The sequence below is a fragment of the Apium graveolens genome, chromosome 10 (assembly GCF_009905375.1).
Source record: "Apium graveolens cultivar Ventura chromosome 10, ASM990537v1, whole genome shotgun sequence".
NCBI lineage: Eukaryota > Viridiplantae > Streptophyta > Magnoliopsida > Apiales > Apiaceae > Apium > Apium graveolens.
The window spans coordinates 231,987,033-232,009,572 of record NC_133656.1 but is presented as its reverse complement, the minus strand read 5'-3'; the positions used below and the strand labels follow the sequence as shown (position 1 = coordinate 232,009,572).

The following is a 22,540-nucleotide window of genomic DNA, read 5'->3' as shown; positions in this document are numbered from 1 at the left end:
TTATTTTTAAAAAATAACTTAATTGTTTTAAAATATAAATATTATTTTTGTTTTAAATTATAAATATATTTAAATCAGAAACACATTTAAAGCACATATTATTTAAATAAATAATTAAAAAAAAACAAAATGCTTCCGCATTGTATCAAGGCGACTTCCGCAATGGAGGTCTTCCGCATTGTTTCATAGCGAAGGTCTTCCGCGTTGTTTCATAGCGGAAGTCTTCCGCATTGTTTCATTGCGGAAGTCTTTTTCTGCGTGGAGTCAACCGTGACTGTGGAATTTTACCCATAAACAATGTGATTCATGCGCAGGACATTCACTCGAAATCATATTTTCTACTTTTTCTGCTACTCCATCTGTTTTCTTTTATATGTCGTTTGACTTTTTTGCGCACAATTCTAAGTCATTTGACTATATAGATAAAATAATATTTTTTAAAATTTTCTTTTTCTAAATTAAAGTTTTAATTATATATTTTTGTTCACAAAAAGAAAAAAATTAAAAATTATTATTCTAACTATACAGTCAAAACACTTAAAAGTGTGTGCACATATTTTATTTTATTTTAGTCTCATGATATTATATCGATCAACGATCGACCAACGAATCAACTTTCAAATATTTATATTGTGTTAGTCCTCTAATATTTTTTTTGTTAGATCGATAGTATAATTTTTTTGTTTTACCATGAGTCAACATTTTTTTGTTTTAGTCTCATGTCCATTATATTAACCAAATTCAGCTAATTATATCTTATTTTTTGTTTAATTTTATTTTAGTCTAGGTGAATATAAAGCAAACGGTTAATGTATAATTTTGTTTTATCGTGGACATTATATCGGCCAAACGAATTTCTTTTAAATTTTTATATTATTTTAGCCCAATCTAATAATATTAATGTTTTTAACGAGATCAATAGTTTTTATTATTAATTTTTAGACCGAGACTACAAATACAACTAACTATATGTAGTTTAGTTTTATTTTTTATTTAAGATTGAGATGATAATTTAATTTTTTTAGCCCGTCTTGACGGAATTAGAAATAATTTTAATTTTATTTATATTTATATAATTTTATTATTAATAATTATCAATTAATAAGAGTGTTTTATTTTAAGTAGGCATATTCTCTATGATACCACTGTAGAATTGGTTTTTCCGGTTTGGGACCATCAATTTATGGGCTTCTACACGTGATAACCCTGTATATTTGATTTTTCACTTCAGATACCCCGTGTTAAATAAAATATAACATAATTGTTTTCGGACCGAAAAATAAACTGTATATTTGAATTTTTGTAAAAAAAAACATGAAATGGACCTAAATTCATGTAAAACGAAGTGATATATTTAAAATTCATAACCAAAACTTGACCATTAATATTTTACACAGACTCCATTTGACATGATTTGAGAATCTATTTTATGTATTTTTTTCACGAAAAATTCAAATATACAATTTGTTTTCAAATCAAAATCAATTATATTACATTTTAAAACGGGGTATCTGGAGTAAAAAATCAAATGTACAAGGTTTGCACGAGTAAAGTCAATAAATTGACGGTACCAGGAGGAAAAACTAGGTAGCATATAGAATATACTTTTTAAGTAATACTATAATTATAGTGACCAAATCGATAATCAAATTTTTTTTCATTCTTTCATATTTAATATATTAGTATAGATAGATATATATTGATTATAATATAATTTGTAATTTAATTAACCGTGATTTTGATTATCTTTCTTATAAAACAATATAATAAATATATTGTAATAATAAATAAAATAAATAATGTCAGGCCACTTTCACATAGACCCCCGTAATTTTGAATACGACACAAAAATTTAGTATTTATATTGGAATTTTTAGTACACGACACGAAATACACGAACACGAAAGTACACGACCGAGATTTAGTGTCAGTTTTGTATTTTCCGTTTGAGTATATGACACGATACGAAATATATGACATAAATCAATGTTATATTTAAATATTAATATTTATAATAATTATATGTATATTTAAATAGATATATGCATATTTATTTTAAAAAAATTACTTAAATTTATAATATATATATAAATTTGATCTAAATATATATTTTAATATACTTCATTAAAAATTTACCTAAAAATCTTATATTTTTATTAATTTATTTTAATTAATATTAATATTTAATTTTTACACGAAAAACATGACACGAAATTACACGAAAATTACACGAACCTTATACATGTCGATTTCGTATCTGAACTTTAAGATGTCGATTTTGTGGTACACCACACGTATGAGATGCCAACGAATTGCTAGGTCTACTTTCACAGGCGGCTCTCCTCTCTGCAATTCACGTCTACTCACGGAGTCTCTTTGGCATCCCATCTGCACCACTCTGGTAAGGGTTCAATTGTCAAATTACAAATGTGCTATGTATGTATTCTGTTTGATTCAATTACTGTGTAATGTGGAATTCACTATAATTAGGCGCTAGGTTTTTTTTTTTTTTTTTACCATCAATAAATATAAAAGATTTGCTACAATCTTTACTTTGCATTAGAATTATAGATTAAAAGAAAGTGGTATAATTCACCTAGACCCTTGTGAATGTTTCAAAATATAATTAACCAACCATTTGATTAGAATGTTTTTAAATTCAAAATTTGATCAATTTCAGAATCAGAATCATGGCCCTGATTCGAACTATTAGCGGCTGTATAGGTCTCAGAGAACTAGGACCCTCCTCTGTTTTCGAAAATCAGAGGTTTTCTTCTTTACCATCATCACTCACACAACCGCAGCTACCACCGCACTCATGACAAAGTCATCTCAAGACTCCCCATCTAAAATATTTTGAAACAATTAGAGCAGTATTTTAGTACTAGAATTAACCAACGATATGTCAAGTAAGTAAGTATGATAATTTATAATCCATCTGACCAATTATGAGCTTTTTAAAAGGGGTAATGTATTGCTTCTACTATGCTCAAACACAATTTGTTGTGCCTTTGTAGTTCTTATAACTATTTTTTTTATCACCTCACTTTCACAAAATTTGTTTAGCACTTGAGCCATCTTAAGACAATATTTTAACCACGAAAAAAAGATGGGATATATAACTTATAAGTGTAATGATCTCATGTGTATATACCCTTTATCTGCGTATTTCTTAATTCAATTTGAGTTGAGATCTGAGAGCAAGGGGTTTCCTCGTACTGTAACAAGATATTTTTGCTTAGCGGGTTATATTGGTTTTTACGCGGAAAACACACCCACGTCAAAATTGAAAATATTTACAAAGTAAAATAATATATATTATTATTACCAATCTTTATTATATATGTGAAAAAACCCCTATATTTATAGAGGAAACCCCCTATATGTATTGTGTATGTGCTTCTTATGTGTTATATATCAAAAGTCTCGGTTTTTCAGGTTCTTGACGGGGATAACATTATGCTTAAAGCCAGCAAAAGGAAATTTTTCGAGGTCCTAAGATATGATAAATATCGAATGCAGTATTCCATAGTTTAACCCTGTGATAGTTTAGACTTTAGATGTTAATGATTTTCTTGTGCCTTTATGTTGTTGACAGGTTAATACTAAGGATGATGTCAAAGAAAAAAAAGCTATAGACAATGTAAGAGTAGGAGATGCAGTTTTAGAGTATTAATAGTTCCTTATTTGGTTTTTAAGTTATTTGTAATGTTCCAGCTATGTAATTATATATATTCTATCAGCCAGATGTAATCTAATGTACTAATACGTGTTCTCGACTCTGGAAGCTAGGCGACTTTCCTAACTCATTTGTCCATGAATTGTTTCTAGATGTCGCCACCTAAAATGGAGTTGAGCTTTTCAATGTCTGATATCCTGGACAAATACAAGGTATAGCTTAATCATAGAATATTTATTTTCTACCACCTTATCCAATTACACTCTATCATTTACATCAAGTCTGTCTTCATAAAGCAGTAACAGTTGAGTTATGTGCCCTGTCTTCTCTTACTTTTCTATTTCAGTCACTCACACATATTTCTTTCTTTTTCTTTTCCTGACTTAGGATGCTACACTCTTACCTAATTGGAAGGCATTTCAGACAGTCATATTTCTTGAGGGGGTGAGATAATTATTGTTGTATGAAATTTTTATTTGGAACTGCAAGTAAATTTTTTTACGGGGAAATGGTGATGCACCCCTCCCTACTATGTTTGTTAAAACCGACGAACGTGTTGTCTATCGAGGGAATATAGTTAAGCATCAGGTGAAATGGATTTGTAAATACACACTTCAGTATTCTTCTGGACCGCAATTAAGATATATTATTTACTAGATTAAATACAAAAGGAATCACCGGGGTCCTATCCTACTATTATCTTTGCAGATTTTTAAATTTGCAATCCTTAATCATAGTAATGTAATAGCTTTGTTTAAAATAACAAGTCACGCACGAGCTTGGTACCATTTGCTTTTGCAAACAACTATTTATGTAAGAACACCTACTATTTAAATTGCACCGATCCAATGGGCTTCTGCTTGTACACTCTGGCATCTAGTGAAAATGTGCTTCGGCAATGCAACCTGGATTATCGTGTTTAAATTTTGTAGGACGATGGACTTCATCATTCAAGTAAAATTGCTGCTTTTGATTTTGATCAGTGCCTTGCCAAAACATCTTTACGGAGGTATGTATTATTATTCTAGACATATGAATGATCTCATGATAGATCTATGTAGAATGGCATCATGCATATAAGGTTTTAAGTGGTTTTTTTAAATTGATACTCTTGTTTGCTAAAGATATTCTTTCTAAATGATAAATGTAAAGCTTTATCTTATATTTGATTCTTTTGTAAGTATCGTAAAAGGTTCTCCGTGTTTCATCGAGTCCACAATCCAATAATGCAAATGAAAATATAGAAGATGTGCTATTGCAACTAATATCATATAGTTCTGCTTTTAACGTTTTATTCACATTTATATGCCAAATCGTTTCCTATATTGCAACTGATATCCCAGAGTTATGTTTCAACGTTTTATTCACAATTATATGCTAAATTGTTTCCTATATAAATATATAGCAGTAGTATAGTACAGATTAATAGATATGTTCTTTTAAAAAGTTACTTGGTTGGCAGGCTTATTATCCTGTAGTATTCTCAAGAAAAGATTCTTTTGGGGGAACTTTGTGACCATACTCGTTCCTTTGTTTGCAGAGTTGGTCCAGATGCATGGTCTCTCATGTATGCTTCTATACCTGAGAAGTTACAAAGTTTGTACAATGATGGATATAAGCTGGTATGCTTCTCTTTCTTTCTAGTCAATGCAGTCTCTTCTATGGTTTGGCTTTAAAGATGGGGATCAAGGATTTAATAAGCCGAGAGCAAAAGCAAAGTCTGACAATATTATAGCTTATTTACGGGATTTTGATAATTTAGAATGTTATCTCCATAATATTTTTGATGTGATATGTAGGTAATTTTTACCAATGAATCTAATATTGATCGCTGGAAAAATAAGAGACAAATTGCAGTGGACTCCAAAATTGGGCGGCTCAATAATTTTATCAAGAAAGTTGGAGTCCCCATTCAGGTGGTTCATTTTGTTTACTTATGTCACATTAAGGAATTAATTGAGATCTGCTATTAATAGCAAATATTGGTTTATAATTATATAATTATATTTATTGTTGCAGAGTGAAGAACAGAAGAAAACACAATATTAATTTTTATAACCTTTGTCATGTATGCTCTTTTTGAGAATTCCATATACGCCTCTCTTTACATGTTGATGCTTATCTACTGCAGGGTAAATATTAATGTCTTCTATCTGATCTAGTTTGGACATGATTGTCAATCAAACGGTTTTTTTACGTATCAGCCTAAAATTTTATAATTCAGAAAAGTAGGGTCAAAATCAGATTTATATATGAAAGCCAATAAATTAATAAGAATTTCAAGCTATATGACTGGTGATGTTATATGGTTCTGTAATAGTCTTTGCGAAATTGATATCGTAATTAGCATTTTTGTTTTGTTATCGGGTACACGTGTTTTTTTTTTTTTTTTAATCTGGTATAAGATTCTTAATTTAGATTTGTTATGTGTAAATGATTCTTAATTTTGATTTTGTTATCTGGTACAAGATTCTTAATTTGTTGATTTTATAATGTTGTAAAATAAATATATTAATGCGTCTAATATCTATTACCAGTTAATCTTTACAAGTACTCCCGGAGTAATACAGAGTAATGGTTATGTAGTAAACCCCCTGAAATTGCACCCATTTCCAATTTAAAAACACTGCTTAGCCTGCAAGTTTGCATATTACTTGAAAAACAATGCATTGCATCAACTTGTGATCATCTCTGTGCAGGTGTTTATAGCATGTGGGATAGGTAAATCCGGTAATAAAGCAGTAGACCCCTATCGAAAACCGGAGGCTGGGATGTGGCGCATTATGGAGCAGCATTTCAACTCCGGCATTCCTATTGACATGGATCAGTAATTTCCACTTTTTGCTTTTCCATTCTCTTAAGCATTTACCTTTTGAGGACATGTGCATCTAGTATTATCTATTCTTGATTATGTCAATCAGTTGGGATTCAGTCTATACATTACTTTTGAATCACTTGTCCAAACCATGTTATACTAAGTAAGTTATGTGGTTTAACTTGAACATGTGTACTGTAGATCCTTTTATGTTGGTGATGCAGCTGGGAGACCTGATGATCACAGTGATGCTGATATTAAATTTGCAGAGGTTTGCATTATTTTTTCCTTGTTCGTTTTCTTTCCCGGTATATATAAGTTAAGTTGAGAGCTACAAACGAGTCAAAATTATTATATTGATTTTCATGGTTACTGAAATCAGGGAATACTCTTCAATAAGGCAACACACTTCATTGCAGAGAACAAATTTTAAAATGGAAAATGAAAACAAGTGAATTATCTCGTGTGCACTTGGTTCTCTTTCCAGTTTATATTTTTATTTTTATTCATGCAGATAGAATTCGTATACGTGCACTTACTTGTACCAATCAAAATAAGCATTTATGTCACTTTTGTAGTATTAGTTCTATTGACCGAAGGTTTGTGTTTGTTTTACAGGCTATTGGATTAAAATTCTATGTCCCTGAGGATTACTTCCAGTAGCAAGCTCCTAGAGGTGTAGTTAGCTCATTGGTGGTAGTAGATGGCTGATTTTCCTAGACGTCTCCATCTGTTTACTTCCTGTAGCTAGTTCCTAGAGGTGTATTTAGCTCAATAGTGTTGGTGGATGGTCAATTGTTCTGGTTGTTTAGAAGTCTGGAGAAATATAAATGTCCTCAGATCATCTGGCTTTATATATTTTTCCATTGAGATTGTTCTTGCTTGTAGCCTCGTATTAGGAAGTTTGGAGAGGTGGCCTTGTCGCATTTAGAAACCTCTTGTATGCAACTGGATTGTTTATAGGCTCAAGAATTTCATTTAACTAAAAAAAGTCATAATTTCATTTTCAGTGTTTGCATTCATTCCAAACAACCTCTAACGACCAAAATATTTGTTTTTTTAAGAATATATATGATATTAACACAAAATAAGGTATTAAAATTTAGAATTTGATTTTTATCCGGTTTCATTTCTAAAATCCAAACGATAATTTAATTTTTCACACTCAACTACAAAGTCTAACTGACTTTTAATATATTTAGTTAGGGACGGGCAGTCACCCGATCTGATCCCGTTTAAATCAAGAATTTGGAAAAAAATTCGGGACAGGGTTCGAAAAAAGTTTTATAAAAATTTCGGGGATCGGGACATGTCGGGAGTAGTATTTCCCTGTTCCGATCCCCGACCTGATTCTATAAATATATAAATAATATATATATATAATACTAAATTAATTATTAAAAATAGATAGTTCCTATAATATTATTAAAATTTAATATAATTGATAATTTATTAATCAAAATTTTACATTCTAATATAATATAATATATTTTATAATTTAAAATTTGTCATTTATGTATATTATAAATTAATTTTAATATTATTTGATATTAAAAAAATGAGATAATATCAAGATATATACATTAAGAAATAGTATATTATCAGTTTCAAAAAAAAAAGAAATAGTATATTATATTTTTATTAAAAAAAGAATATATAATATATTATCATTATTATTTTAATTACAAGCTAATTGCTCGAATTCTCGCGGAGACCATTGTTCCCCATTTGGGACGGAGATGCAGAGGGAAAAAAATTCTCGTTCAGCGAATTCGGGGATTAGTATCAAATTCGGAAATCGGGCCGGGGATATCACTCTTCAATCTCGAAATACTCTGCGTCCATTATTACATTTAATACATGGATATTTAAAAAATTAATTTACACTTCAATTTAAATATTAAAAAAGAACATTTTTTTTTAAATTTTACAGTTATTCAGAATAATGTTCCCGAGTAAACTTATCTGAGATAAAAAAAATCATATAAATATGTTAAAGTATTATTTTAATTACAGAAAATTCCATACATTTATAAAAATGATATTAGTTTTTTATACTAAAAAACACATGTATTTCAGATAAATTTCTTAAACATTATTTTGTTTAAATAAATAAAAAAATATGCTACTCGTACTCATCTAATTTAAATAAATATTATTTTTTTAATAAGATATACCTGACATTATTTTAATTACAAAATTTATTTAGAAATTACAATTGTCCCAATAAAAATACATTTTTATGTAATAAATATATGCGTATTTCTTTTGTGTGTATATATGTCTAAACTAGAACGAGATTTCAAGAATTTCAACTAACGGTGAAAGGAAGACGGCAACACTGATTCCCAACTTGGAGAAGGCTTCACTCCCCACCCCCACCGTGAGTTTTTTTTACTTTACTACTTTATTTATTTATTTATTTATTTATTTAATTTAATTTAAAATTTTCTTGATCTTGGTCTTGAATTATACTGAAACCCAGATGCTAAAACAATGATATTCACCTTTATATAGGTCATCCGTTGATTCTTTGATCATGGGTTGTTCTTGTTTTATATGATTATATTGAGATCTGGATTTAATTTCGTTATTGGTTTGAGGGATCGCTTTGTTTTGTTTAAGTGGAATTTGATTGGTGATCAGGGTTTTTTTTAATTAAGTAATTTATTATTTGATGAAGTTGAATGGGTTGTTGTTGTTTTGTGATGTGAACTGTGAAGTACTATTTGTTGGGAACAGTCCGTATGAAAGTAATTTTTTCTCGTAGTGTTAAGTATCGAAGCTAAGTGCATTTTTTAAGCTGTTGCAATGTTGGTTGTGGCTGATATGTTTAGCGGAAGAGGATGTAAGAAGTTAATGAGCTGCAGTCGTAGTAGTTAAAATGATAAAACATCAGTGTGCTTGTATCATTAGTCTATGATGATGGGTTTTACTTTTACCTCAAATGGGATAAGCATTTTCTAACGTTCATCCACTTGTAGGTATATAGATGTGCACATACTGAATTTGTTTGCCAAGTCATTTGAAAAAATATTTAGTTAGCCCAGATTTTGACTAGAGGATGTAAAATCATGAAGCATTTAGAAGTAGGAAAATGTTTTGAGGATGTAAAATCATGAAGCATTTAAAAGTAGGAAAATGTTTTGAGGATAGTGGAGGTTTGGGTATAAATCTTGCGAAAGTCTTCATTTTTAACCAATTTACATCATTGGAGAAAGCAGCTCTTTCCAAAAGTCATGACCACAGATTAAAAACATTCCATGGACAAGTTTGATCTGATATATTCAGATTCAGGCTTCTCACTCCTGGCATTTGATATGAGTTTGCGAGCATGAGAAGATGAGTTATAGTCTAGGGCAGAACCATGTAAAGATCGGAAATAAATTGAATATGATTGAAGAATGTGTAAAAAAGTTAGTTTTTGTAACTGTAGACATATATTTTAAATTTTGGCTTTTATTTTCCTATGTTTCAGGCTAATGATCTGGCTGAAGATCTTTTGAAAAAGAATGAATCTCTGTTTTCTGCATTGAAGATTATATAGTGTGGGGACAAAGTAATAAGAAGCAGCAATGTTTTCGTTGTTTTATGGATTCTGGAAGTATATGTTTACCAAGACAGAGTTTCATGTTCTTATTCTTGGAATCGACAAATCTGGGAAAACGGTAAAATCATTACCTTCAATGATCTCTAAATAAGATCCTTTTAATTTCATGGTCTTGGCTGTTATTTATATTGTGGTTCTTTACAATTTTTTATAAATTTCTACTAGTTGACCTTTCCTGGGAAACATAATTATTTTAAAAGCACAAATTTTAATTAAGTGAAACGTACTTGTTAGCTGTTGCTTGTTTTTGTTGTGTGTTGAGATGGTCGATTATTATTTGTCAACAACTTGACATGAATAAAAATTTTTTACTTGGGTGGAAGGAAGGAATGTGTCCATTTTTATGATGAGAGGTTCGTAAATCCATATGATTTGTTAATAATTTGTTACTAATACTATTTTTAATAAGAACTGCATTATCAGTATAAGTCATTAATGATTATGTTATTATGGTTATATGCAAATCTGAATGTGTGTGTGTGTGCGCGTGTTTGTGAGTCTTATACTATATCAGTTGACAAATTTTTGAAGGACGGAGCTAATAATTTGTGGCAAGAATTATGAAGTATATATTTTTAGGGGGCACTGGAAGGGACATTATATAATTACATGTAAATATTAATAGAAATTTACTTTTGATTCATAATAAAAATCCTCGGGCATAATGACACAATTTTTTTTCCACAATAGCTCATATCCTTGTTTTCTTAGAATACCAACATGGCTGTATCTCCTTTTTATCTGTTTGAGAGTGTGGTGGCGCACACAGGATCACTGGGTAATGACACAATTTTTTTTCCACAATAGCTTATATCCTTGTTTTATTAGAATATTAACATGGCTGCATCTCTTTTATATCTGTTTGAGAGTGTGGTAGTGCACACATGGTCACTGGGAAAGGGGTCCATTTTTGTTAAGACCTGTGTAGGACACATCCTTACATGGTGATCCTTTTTAGTATTATTCTTTCAAACCTAAAGTAAATTATTAGCATGAAATATTGCAGTACTTTTTCAAGCGTGCATATATGGACCTTGGATACCCGAGTTTGTAGCAGGATGTCATTTTAACATGGGGACTGTATAAACTGTCATGCATGTTTTTCTTTTTATTCATTATTTTTCTAATGCTGGCATTTGAAGGAATCTCTAAACTCAAATGTTGTGGAGATGTGGAAGGGCTTCCACATTTGAGTATTGAGATATCCTATTGTTTACAAATCTAACAACACTTGCTGTCTTATTAATTCGTTGTAGACGTTACTTGAGAAGTTGAAATCTCAATACTCAAATGTGGAAGGCCTTCCTCCAGATCGAATTGTTCCAACAGTAGGACTCAACATTGGTCGTATTGAAGCATCAAATACAAAACTTGTATTCTGGGACCTTGGGGGTCAGGTATTTACATTTCACTTGTACTGTAGTGGTTTATTGACATGATAGTTACATTTTGCACTTGGAACGTTTCCAAGCTATATATCACATAAATCAATATATAATATGTTCTTGGAGATTTTTGTTGACAAAAGTATAAAACATAATGTCTGTGTGAGGCTGTATGAGAAGCAAGAGGATTGGAGAGACTGCTCACTATCACTAGTGTAAACAAAAGTTGATTGCCATTGTAAATCTGCCAGGACTACGTCTGAATAGAATAATGCTACAGGTCTTCTGAGACAATATTGCATTGACCTATTACATCACTTGTGCATTGGCTGGTTCACAAATCTGATAGAAGTATAGAACTCTCTCTACTTGGAATAATGCTAAAGATCTTCAGTGCCACTAATTATATTGAATGACATCACATCACTTGTGTATGGACTTGTTATTAACATAGGATTGAGAATAAAATGCTGAAATACACCTCAAAGACTTCAATTTCCAGACATTGTGTGTCATATAGTTTTTATTTGCTAGTGTATTATTTATTTGAAGCTGATGAGTTAAAACCACTAGGTTTTCTGACAGCTAATCACGAACTTTGTTAAAGCAATGTCATTACATATCTATGTGGACATAAGTGCATCGACTGCGAAGAAATATTATAATAGAAAATTTTCAGTCAGTAAATATTCTAAACATTTTCCCGCTTGCCTCTGAATTTCAAACAATATGTAAAGGAATTATGGTGCAAACAAAGATTTGTGACCCCTTTGGTCATAGCCAAATAATGTTGCAAAAATGCAACCTCCTGATATTTTAATCTTGTATTTTCATGGATAGGTTTTCTTCATTATAAGCTGTCATACACTTTCACGTTCTTCCCTGCTCAAATTACTTTAATCATGAAATATTGGTAATTTAAAAGTGACAATAAGTTCGGAAATCAAATATTTTTCTCTTTTTACCGAAGTAATAAAGAAATTTTCTCTCAGGATAATTAGTTTGCTAAATTGAACTGTGGAATCTTTCAAACATGCATTAATATTTTAATTTAGCCAGTAATTTAGCATTTTTGTATATTTTAGAATCTGTTATTATTATATTACTGATGCAAAACACCTTTCGTTGTTAGCCTGGTCTTCGCTCAATATGGGAGAAGTACTACGAAGAGGCACATGCTGTAATATTTGTTGTTGATGCTTCTTTACCATCACGGTTTGAAGATTCGAAATCTGCACTTGGTAATTACTGTCAACTTGTTTAGCTTGTTGATATAAGAATATGATTACTGTCCTACTTACTAGATGAAATGATTGCTCAGTTTTTACATCATGTTACCCTTTAATTGAACTTGGTTAACAGAAAAGGTACTTCGGCACGAAGATCTGCAAGGAGCACCTCTTTTGATATTGGCAAACAAGCAGGTGTGTAGACTAAAGTCTTGCTCTGTTATCCAGCTATGTAGGGAAGTCTGAATTATTAAATATGTGTGTGTGCTTGATTTTTGATTCTAAACGAAAAGAAAATCTGTAATTGTTTGTATATATTAATTGACTCCTTCTCTCACATAACAAAAAAAAATGTAATTATCCACATTTCAACTATAAAAATCTACTGATGTTTATTTAATTTTGGTGTATCGTATATCAAGCTTAATACGCTAGACTGAAGTTTTAAGCAATGATGTCGATGCTCAATCATAGCCACTAATGATAGTTTATGCTTTCTCAATTCTAAAATACAAAATTCCTCTATAAATCATCTAGAGATATGCCTCTTCGTATCTCGTTGGTAATATTTTAATTAATATATCCCATTTATAAAATTAAAATGTAAACTTTATGACAGGATCTTGGTGAAGCCTTGTCAGCAGAAGAACTTGCACGGTATCTCGATCTGAAAAAATTGGATGAAAGGGCATATTCATATGAAGCTGTTTCAGCATATGATGGGTGAGTAAATATGTCCACTTAGCATTTATGTGTTCTTTCCTCCATTAAAATGGATCACTTGAGATTGGAGTGAGCGCGGTGCGGGCAGTGCGGTTTTTTCCTCAAACCGCACATGCGGTTTGATCAAATTTCCAAACCGCACCCGCACCGCGTACCCTCAAAACCGCATAAACCACACCGCGAAAATGCAGTGCGGTGTGGTGCGGTTCACTGCGGTTTATACTTTACAAGTTCAAAAAATTTAAATAAATACAAAACTTAAATTTAATTAAATTTCTGAATAATATAACAAAGTCACCAATATTCTTCAATGATACAAATTAGAAATTACACACCGGAAATTTTAACATAGAAGCTTGGCTCGCGATTAAATGAGTTCACTGTTAAATAGTTGGCTTTGTAAACTATCTCATTATTTGTGAAGAAACACAAACAAGATGATCGCAACGTAACAATTGGTCTTGCAGAAATAAGATGATCACTAAATAAGTACTACTAGTATGTTAAATGGAATCATGGAATCAGACTTAATAAATGGAATCATGAAATATAAATATATTATATATATATAATATTAAATAATGCAATGCGGTGCGGTGCGGTTTGAACCGCATTTCAGAAATTTAAAACCACAACCAGCACCGCACCGCGCGGTTTATTAAAAATTCAAACCGCAACCGCACCACGAAAATTAAAAACCGCGTTTTGCGGTGCGGATTGGTGCGGTGCGGGCGGTTTGTGCGGTTTTCTGCTCACCCCTAACTTGAGAAGACATCATAATGTTATTCCGGAATTAATTGCAGGTTGGGAATTAAAGAAAGTGTAGATTGGCTAGTTGAGGCTATGGAGAGAAGTAAACGAACTGAAATGTTGAGAGCTCGTGCAGGCCTGACAAACTCAGGATCTAGTTAGAAGAGTTCATATCTACTTAGTATACATCCATGTACCTGCTTTTTGATTAATTTAAAGTTTAACCTCAAGCTACCATGAATTGATCCGGTAAAATGAATACATTTTCCAAAGTTTTTTGTTGCCATAGCATGACACCCAAGAACGCAGTATTGGAATGTCATGTCTTGATTTTTGGTGTATTTATACAAAATAGGACAATTTTTTTTTTTTGCCAAGAGAAAATAGGACAACTTAGTATATAAAACATTTACAATTTGTAAAGGCTTCAAGCGTTGGTTATGATGAAGTTTGTATTAGTTATAGATTTAAAATGCCTGTTGCCTATTGCAAATAACTTTTAACATTCCATGTTTCATTTAGTTCCCAAATCCTGAATCTGCATGAACCCTCTATCTTTGCAACTAAAAGTAAGATATTCTTGATCATATATTGAAAGCTACAATTACTATATACATAAAGATAAAGTACACGGTCTCTCCATCATATAAGAATATAATCATGCACCTGTTAAACTAGATGCCTAATCTGCAATTAGATAATGTGAATAAGGTGATGAATCTTAGAATAGTAGATTAAATTTATCACAGATTCCCGTCAAATCACTTTCTAACACTTGATAATTTCACTAAATTTTAAAAAGTTGAAACAATTTGTTCCAAATCCAAGAAGAAACCTAAAGTTGAAATGAGAAGTTAAACTTACTGTGAGGCAAAGATGCCAGCCAGAAACTAAAGCGCTACAATAGACTAAAGGAGAGCATGACCTGGATCTAGTTATAAGTTGCAACAAATAGAACATGAAAAAAGGGCCTATAATAACTTAAACAACTCTACCAAGCATGTGAGCTAAAAATTATTAGTGAACTATGGACGTTGACCGGAGGTTCCATCCTGTATACTTTGGTGAAGGCCACTGCCACTTGATATCTGCAAGCTTCTAGTGCTTGTTTGAGGTATTCTAGTTGCGGCTGTAGCTGGTTGCTTTCTATACTGAGGCTTCTCAACAGCAGTACAATGTTGTAATGTATAATCAGTTTGGCAGAAATTATTCTTGTTTGGAATCACTGTACCACCAATTCCTCGAGTGTCTGCTGAGCTGAGTTGCTGCTGGAAAAGATTCTGACTACCCGGATCCTCATCCAGGGGTAAAACACCAGTAAGAGTCTTTACTGCAAATTCAAAACAAGGATCCGTCCATATATCCGAGAGAGACATCTCTGCTGATGACCCAGAATTCTTATCAGCCCGGTTTTCTTCCCCCATAGAAAAAGACATCTCTGCTGATGACCCAGAAATCTTCTCAGCCTGGTTTTCTTCCCCAATTGGAATTACACCAGTTAAAGTTTTGATGGCAAACTCAATGCAGGGGTCTTCTAATAGATCTTCCATAGAGAAGTTTGTAGATGATTCAAGTATCGCATCAATATCATTAGCATGTTCTTTCTCTGCAGCTTTCAAATTAGAAACAGATAAAAGTTTTTTCTTTTCGCCTTGTCGTTCTTCAGAAATCATCATCGACTGCTCATCTCCATCTTGCTCTCTGGTTGCTGGTAATGGTTTCTCCTTTTCCGCTTGTTCTTTGAAGATAGTCGACGATTCCATCTTGCTCTCCAGTTGCTCTTTTATAGCAGGCAAGTCATGAGTGTTCCCCACGGAACTGGTTGCTGCTTCTCCTGAATATTGAGCTGCGGATCGACAAGTTCGATCATCAGGTTTTGGCTCTGGCACCGGGTCTAATTCAACACCAGCAAGCCGCTTTGAAGCCCGCCGAGGAAAGTCAGATGACCTCTTGGAATTTGATTTGTTTATCCTGTGCTCGACGCTGCCAGTCTCATGGACCATCCCATTTTCTATTAATTTCATAGGCTCCGGGTCCAGTTCAATGCCAGCAAGCCGCTTTGAAGCCCGCCGAGGAAAGTCAGCTGACCTTTTAGAATTTGATTTGTTCACGCCATTTTTCAACAATTTCTTAGGGTAATCTTCAACCACTGGAGATGAAACAAGCGTATGTAAATCAGAATCACATTTCCCTTCTATTTGCTCCAAACTTTTGGTACTTTGTGAGTTCAAATCACTCCCTGTTACATCACTTCTACCTGCCATGTGCAATGTAATAAATCACATGCAAAAGGATCGGTGCAATCCAGTAAAGTTACCAAACCAACCGTGTGCCCATATTATATGGTTCTCACTTCAAAGAAGTATCTAATTTCCACAGTTAAAATACTAACAATAACGGAGTTGCTATCTTAACTAGTAAAAATTTACTCTAAAAGACAAGGAAAGCTTATCTATTTGATAATTTGAATAATGTTTCGTACTCTTGGAGACTTTACACACAGAGAAAAGTGGAGGGAGTACAACTGACATATGGCAACACAATACCAAAAGATGAATGTTAAGAAGAGAATTGAAACTTAAGCAGAAGATGAAAATACACGAGGTACAGGAAACTATAGGCAAAAGTGCAGTAGTAAACAGCAATAGAACATGAAGCTGCACATATAAACTTACTCTGATCAGAATTTGGATACCGGAGGCATATGTGATCTTCTGTTATAGCGGGAGTAAGTATCTCTTCATTACTCATAAGCACTTTAGCAGTTCTTCCATCCTGTACTTCATTTCCTTGATATGTGGCAGGCGACTGACAAATGCGCACAACAAAAAAATAAGAGCCTTGTCACTATTATTGTGTTTTACCTTAACTTTGAAGTCATGAAATAGGAATTACAGATTCGTGAAGGAGAAGGTAAAGCAGATGACAAAGAAACACAAATTTTAAAATTTCATTCTTAGAAATATATAGTACAAATCTTAACAGGAATATATAGTACTAGCAATAATAAGTACTTTATCCGCTCCAGTAAAAAAGGTATCATTTCAGCATGCAAAGTTTTGGAATGGATTGTGACTTTAAATCTGTTTCTGATATAATTCTAGGGTGAATTATATATAATTAAACTCACATCCATTTAAAACATTCAGATTTTAAAAACTACTACATATAACTGAAACGAGACTCTTTCGAGAGTGTGGAGGAACTAAGATGTAGAAAATACAAAAAACCGAACATTTTTGTCAGGGTGCACGGTTACCTCCTTGCTTTCTTCTAGAGATTTAGGATGCCCAGAATCATCGCTGTTGTCTTCTGAATTAGGTGGGAGGCTGGATCCCACGCTGTCGAGATAACGGATCACCTCAGGTTTAGAGAGGAATTTCAATTTTTGCGAAGGATCAGTAAATACCTACATTAAAAACAAACAATTCACAGTTAGAAGTGCATGCTCTAAATGTTGTATGGCGACCGCACAAATCCCAAAAATAATCCTAAAATTTAGTTTTGTTTTGATGATATTTTATTTCCATGTAAAAATGTGAATATTTGCAGTTAATTCAAAGTTTTAATAATCACAAACTAGTCATAGTACTAGTGCATACTCACAATGCGCGAGGAAGCACACTTCACAAATCTTGTTCACACACGACTACTCACAATGCGCAAAAGACCCCTAATACGCAAATTCATTACATCCTCGCAATGCGCGAGTAAGCACACTAATCATCAGCTTAATTTAAATTTACGCAACTATAATAGTAACTAGTTAAAGACATAAGATCATTAGCTTAATAAATCATAGCACTATCTACGATACATTGTTTTCAAAACCTAAACGCACATAACCTTCACTCGTTAAATCCAAAAATTGCCCCGAAAAATGCTATCATCCAACACAAATAATATATATTTTTAAAATCCCACGCCTATTTGAACACATCATTTTCTTCGATTCTTTCCACACTCAAACATCTCATCTAACCACAAACTCAATCTACAAATCTCAACATAACCTCACCTAACCTCGAAACAAAGATCCCCCCACAATTCTAACAACAAACAGCTACCACAGATGCAGTAAAGCAACACAAAAAAACAGCTAATCTAAGCTAATACGTGCACACAGACTCACACACATACAAAATAAAAGCATGAAAATGAGCTTTCAAATATAAAGGAGCATAAAAATGTAATTAAATTGCATTAATTTAGGGTTTTAAAAGTTAAATAAAGAAATTACCTTGTATTTTCTACCGTTTCTGCAGGTTTTAACTGTCCAGGTCCACCCGGCCGGAAGCCACTCCGCCGGCGACGACTTATCGGCCATTCGCCGGAATCTAAAGATTTAAACTGTGTTTTTTTGTGTGTGTTGTGTGTGTCTCGTAACGGTGAATTGAGTCTGTTTAGAGTCCAAAAAAGTCATGGGGGTTAATTAAATACTAAGTGAGAATTTAAAATGTGAATACACACAATACACGCACTGTACAAGTGGGATGAATGTTGACTCACGTGTTCTCACCTGTTTTCTGTTAGTTTTACTCGTTTCTTTGTTTTGGAATTTAGTAATGCCACTGATATCACTCTAGTGTCACGGTAGCCAAATCCGTTTCAAGTCGGAAATTACGAGGTTTTAATATATTTCGATCATTAAAATTTTATTCATATTCTCGTTAATCGGATCGGAATCCAACAAATCCTGAAATCATATACAATGGAAGCTTATAGCTTATATTGAAGGTTTAGTAAAGCAATTTTTGGTGCTTTAACGGTGAATTTAAATTTGAGCATATGAATTGTGATATCTCGGTGAGTGCGATGTTTGAAAAGGTTTGTGTCAGAAATAGAGATACGATTAAAATATAATTTCATCTAATGCGAGTTTAGGTCTTTAATCAATGATGACGATTCATGATAGAAAGAAACAATAATAATAATGTCCGTCCCATGAAAATCAGTAATTTTTTATTTAAATAAAAAGAATTTATGCATAACATAAAATGTTGCCCCAAATTCAAACGGAATCGTTTGGCTTGCAGGGGTGCATAAATAAGAACAACATATTTTGTTAAGTCGTATAAGGTTGACGTTCTAACAAAAATTCTAGGAAAAAAAGTTTTAAAAAAATATCATAAATAACAATAATTTGTTTCTGTCTACTGGATTTTACAAATTTAGTTGAGCATGTTAACGGGAGTTTAGTTCACGATATTACCCTGCAATTTCTGTACATAATACGAAAAATCGACAAGATTTTGGAGGTATAAAGTTTATTTCAACCATGCTTATTTTTCGCTCAAAATTGAAAAAGCATGGAGGCTCCAGGACTAATGCCACAATCGTGAATGGTAACGAAACGTCTAACATCATTTATGACTTTAGTATAAACAAAAAAGTGAGAAAAACGTGAAGAAAAGAGTCTTTATAGAGGCGTCTTTTGTATTCGGATAGCTTTAGTGTAGTTTATTTCTAGCACAGAAAATTTACCCAATTATTACCATGATTATAAATTGTCAAAGTTCGACCATCGTTTGATATTTTTTTGTAGGCTGTACATAATTGTAGTGAGGGAATTTCTTTAGTTCAAGAAAGTTCACCGTCTAACCGAAATAATTTTTAATATAGGTTTTAAGCCCTTTAATTGTTGGCCTATTCACTTTCTAAACCTTGAATCTGTGATTTACACTGTACAGTGAGTGAAGAATACAATAAGCAGAAAATATAAACTCCTTTGCCAAGCTATGTTTAACTCTCAAAGGAAGCTTATCTTCAAACCTAACCCCACAACCAATCTGCTGCAACAAACATGCTGCTACTTGATTATAAGTAGCTGAAATCCAGAACAATTTTTAGATACCTGTCAACAGCTCGGACTATAAAGGGTGCTGAAAGCCTGGAAAAGGCTTGCAATTTTCAGATACCTGTCAATTAGATAACATCTTAATTTTAAACACAGTCGTAAACACACACAGAATTTATTATTCCATACAACTTACTATCGACGTTTAATGTATCCCTAAGTTGGGAAATGGGATGACAATATATTTGAATAGAAAAAAAAACATCATTCGTTTTATATGTATCTTCATTACTAATCACCGCAACTTGTTTCACCACCTTTCCTGTTAAACTGTTGTTCGGATGCGAATGACATCACTCTTTATCAGCTTCACCTCCGGTTGTGGCTTCCTTTGGTTCCTTGGCTTCAGCAGTTTCAGGAGGACTAGACTCATCTGTCACCGGTACTGTCTTCTTGATGGTTCCAACTTTTACATATTTGCTCATGAACTTGTATTCCCAATCTTGTAAAGCCTCGAGCTCAAACACACCAAGACCAGTGAGATCTGAAGTCAGATCGCTGTCCTCAAATGACATCTTCGCAAGAGCTCTGCTCGCATCCTTTCCGGCAAATAGAGCATATGGCCCCCCGGTCCATAAAACATCCTACCAGAGTTCAAATATGTCAGCTTATAAATGTATTAGATATTAGATATATAGTGCATTAGTTTAAATATAAACTGATATGGATTCAGCAATAATCGCTTCGAGGACTTGTTGACGGGCGAGTTTTTTCTAAGAACTACCAAACATGTATCATCACATTTTGCTATCTTCTGTTGTTTTCATCAGGGGAATAGATGCCTGAAATAAATCTATGCTCGTCTCTTAACAATTTAGCACTTTCTCAAGTGAAGCTTTTGTCAGTTAATTTGTCAGCCAATACTCTGTCGCTCGAGTCTACAACTCAAAACAACATTTACATGCATTTATGACCGAAAACAGCAGATTTTCAACTCCTCTCATACATTCTCCCATCCCCTTGGGTTTCTCATTTTCAATTTTCACACGAACAAGTTACAAGGTTCCGCTCTAACAAAACAAACACATATTCCCAACATACCGCGCTTAATCTACACCAAAGACAAAGTACATACTTTCTTAAAATAGCATCGGAAAACATCATCAAATAGCTCGGCATATGATAACCAGCTCTCCAACTAATCAAATTCCTAACATTCATCTACATAAACAAATCCATGTATACATAAACATCCACTAAAAGCATCTCAATTCCACCTCAAAAACATCTAAGCTACTAACATAAATCCTACTACCCCGACACCGCTTATATCACAAATCCTACCTAAAAGCCTAAACACAATCAACCTAATCCTCCGCGATCCACATGCACCGTAAACACACTATTTCCTAGTACTTCAACCACAATCAAACACAAATCCAGGTCAACATACTAATTAACACCTCACACATACTCAATCACTTAGTAAACCACTAAAACACAAATTCTACCATCCTCACACACAAAAACAAAAACTAAACAAACACATCATAATTATTCATTTATCGAGATTAAAAATAAACAGATTCAATTAATATCAATTTATCGAGATTCTACTACATAAACTACCTGCTTTGCGAAACATCATAGATCTGGCCTTTAATAGCCATAAGCAAAGGCTTATTAGGATCAGCACCGTCATAACCTCTCAACTCCTCCTCGGTAATCTCGCCGAGCTGAACAGGCGGCGGCAACGGCTGCGCTTCTTCTTCACTATCTCTAGACCTCTGAAACTGTGATTGAGAAGATGAGGAGCTGAAAAACTCCGAAACGACGTAGTATAAGGCAAGTCCTGAAGCAATTACGGTGAAAAAAGTCGCCGGAGATAGGCCGGTGTAGACTGTAATTGACTCTTTTAGCGTCTCCCATATTTCAATCGCCATTTTTGTTTTTAATTGGCTTTGATTTGAAGATGACGGGAAATGAAAATAAACTAGTAGTGGCTTGGGGCTTTTGTAATAGAGTGTTTACCTGCCTGATGCCGGTTGGAGTTACCCATTTAGTATTAATTGCAGGATCGGATAATATTAAAGTATTATTTAATATATTATTATAATTATATTAATTATTTATTAATAAATATATATTTATTATAACATAAATTTCATAAGTTTATATTTAAATTAATATAATATTTTAAATTTAATAAACTATTTTATATATTCCAATAGATAAAAATTTATAAGAATTAATTAAATTTCAAAAATTGGATTGATAAGCTACCTTGGGGATTAATCGAGGGTTAAAACAGGGATTTTTTTAAATATTGACATCAGTCATCATGTATCATTCTCTATATTTTTGGGCTGTGTCTGTTGTAATATTTTGACTGTTGTAATATTTTGACTCTGGTGCATACGTCATATTATTCGATACTAAGAGAACTATGCATCCTAAAAAGTGAAGAGTAAAAAAATTTCATTAATTCTTTAATATTATTACATAACTTTGTGAGATACGGGTCCTCAGATTAAAAAATAATAAATTAGTAT

The 22,540-nt window shown here is 32.6% G+C and overlaps 3 protein-coding genes and 1 pseudogene across 8 annotated transcripts; 2 read left to right on the top strand and 2 right to left on the bottom strand.

Moving 5' to 3' along the window:
* The first annotated feature begins 2,234 nt into the window (after positions 1-2,234).
* On the top strand, positions 2,235-7,503 carry LOC141690300 (polynucleotide 3'-phosphatase ZDP-like). Of its 4 annotated transcripts, none has more exons than XM_074495029.1 (11): positions 2,235-2,401; positions 3,439-3,492; positions 3,599-3,643; positions 3,832-3,891; positions 4,067-4,123; positions 4,612-4,688; positions 5,220-5,301; positions 5,479-5,595; positions 6,379-6,506; positions 6,696-6,765; positions 7,113-7,503. In XM_074495029.1, exons 1-11 carry the CDS (start codon positions 2,243-2,245, stop codon positions 7,155-7,157), a joined length of 894 nt encoding a protein of 297 aa, XP_074351130.1. In that variant the 5' UTR covers positions 2,235-2,242; the 3' UTR covers positions 7,158-7,503. The 4 variants fall into 4 exon arrangements, with proteins under 4 accessions (XP_074351130.1, XP_074351132.1, XP_074351131.1 ...); XM_074495032.1 differs by having other exon boundaries at positions 2,272-2,401; positions 3,425-3,492; XM_074495031.1 differs by lacking the exon at positions 3,439-3,492.
* A 1,265-nt stretch (positions 7,504-8,768) lies between these two features.
* Positions 8,769-14,696, top strand: LOC141693043 (uncharacterized). 2 transcript variants are annotated; one of them, XM_074498028.1, is made up of 7 exons: positions 8,769-8,877; positions 9,973-10,162; positions 11,361-11,501; positions 12,622-12,730; positions 12,852-12,913; positions 13,338-13,441; positions 14,245-14,696. In XM_074498028.1, exons 2-7 carry the CDS (start codon positions 10,070-10,072, stop codon positions 14,351-14,353), a joined length of 618 nt encoding a protein of 205 aa, XP_074354129.1. In that variant the 5' UTR covers positions 8,769-8,877; positions 9,973-10,069; the 3' UTR covers positions 14,354-14,696. The 2 variants fall into 2 exon arrangements, with proteins under 2 accessions (XP_074354129.1, XP_074354130.1); XM_074498029.1 differs by lacking the exon at positions 8,769-8,877 and adding an exon at positions 8,994-9,011.
* A 210-nt stretch (positions 14,697-14,906) lies between these two features.
* On the bottom strand, positions 14,907-18,677 carry LOC141692279 (uncharacterized). 2 transcript variants are annotated; one of them, XM_074497035.1, is made up of 4 exons: positions 18,432-18,677; positions 17,451-17,600; positions 16,867-16,999; positions 14,907-16,340 (listed from the first exon to the last, which is right to left on the bottom strand). In XM_074497035.1, exons 1-4 carry the CDS (start codon positions 18,516-18,518, stop codon positions 15,217-15,219), a joined length of 1,494 nt encoding a protein of 497 aa, XP_074353136.1. In that variant the 5' UTR covers positions 18,519-18,677; the 3' UTR covers positions 14,907-15,216. The 2 variants fall into 2 exon arrangements, with proteins under 2 accessions (XP_074353136.1, XP_074353135.1); XM_074497034.1 differs by having other exon boundaries at positions 14,907-16,448; positions 18,432-18,675.
* A 1,470-nt stretch (positions 18,678-20,147) lies between these two features.
* Positions 20,148-22,002, bottom strand: LOC141692590 (membrane steroid-binding protein 1-like; annotated as a pseudogene).
* Positions 22,003-22,540: the final 538 nt, after the last annotated feature.

Coding starts and splice junctions, on each gene's coding strand:
- LOC141693043 (XM_074498028.1), top strand. CDS start 10,070: ATGTTTTCGTTGTTTTATGGATTCTGGAAGTATATGTTTACCAAGACA. Junction 10,163..11,360: donor TCGACAAATCTGGGAAAACG/GTAAAATCATTA, acceptor AATTCGTTGTAG/ACGTTACTTGAGAAGTTGAA. Junction 12,731..12,851: donor AGATTCGAAATCTGCACTTG/GTAATTACTGTC, acceptor CTTGGTTAACAG/AAAAGGTACTTCGGCACGAA.
- LOC141692279 (XM_074497034.1), bottom strand. CDS start 18,518: ATGGCCGATAAGTCGTCGCCGGCGGAGTGGCTTCCGGCCGGGTGGACC. Junction 17,601..18,431: donor GAAACGGTAGAAAATACAAG/GTAATTTCTTTA, acceptor TTTTTAATGTAG/GTATTTACTGATCCTTCGCA. Junction 16,449..16,866: donor GTATCCAAATTCTGATCAGA/GTAAGTTTATAT, acceptor TGCACATGGCAG/GTAGAAGTGATGTAACAGGG.
- LOC141690300 (XM_074495029.1), top strand. CDS start 2,243: ATGTCGATTTCGTATCTGAACTTTAAGATGTCGATTTTGTGGTACACC. Junction 3,644..3,831: donor AAAAAAAAGCTATAGACAAT/GTAAGAGTAGGA, acceptor AATTGTTTCTAG/ATGTCGCCACCTAAAATGGA. Junction 5,596..6,378: donor AAGTTGGAGTCCCCATTCAG/GTGGTTCATTTT, acceptor ATCTCTGTGCAG/GTGTTTATAGCATGTGGGAT.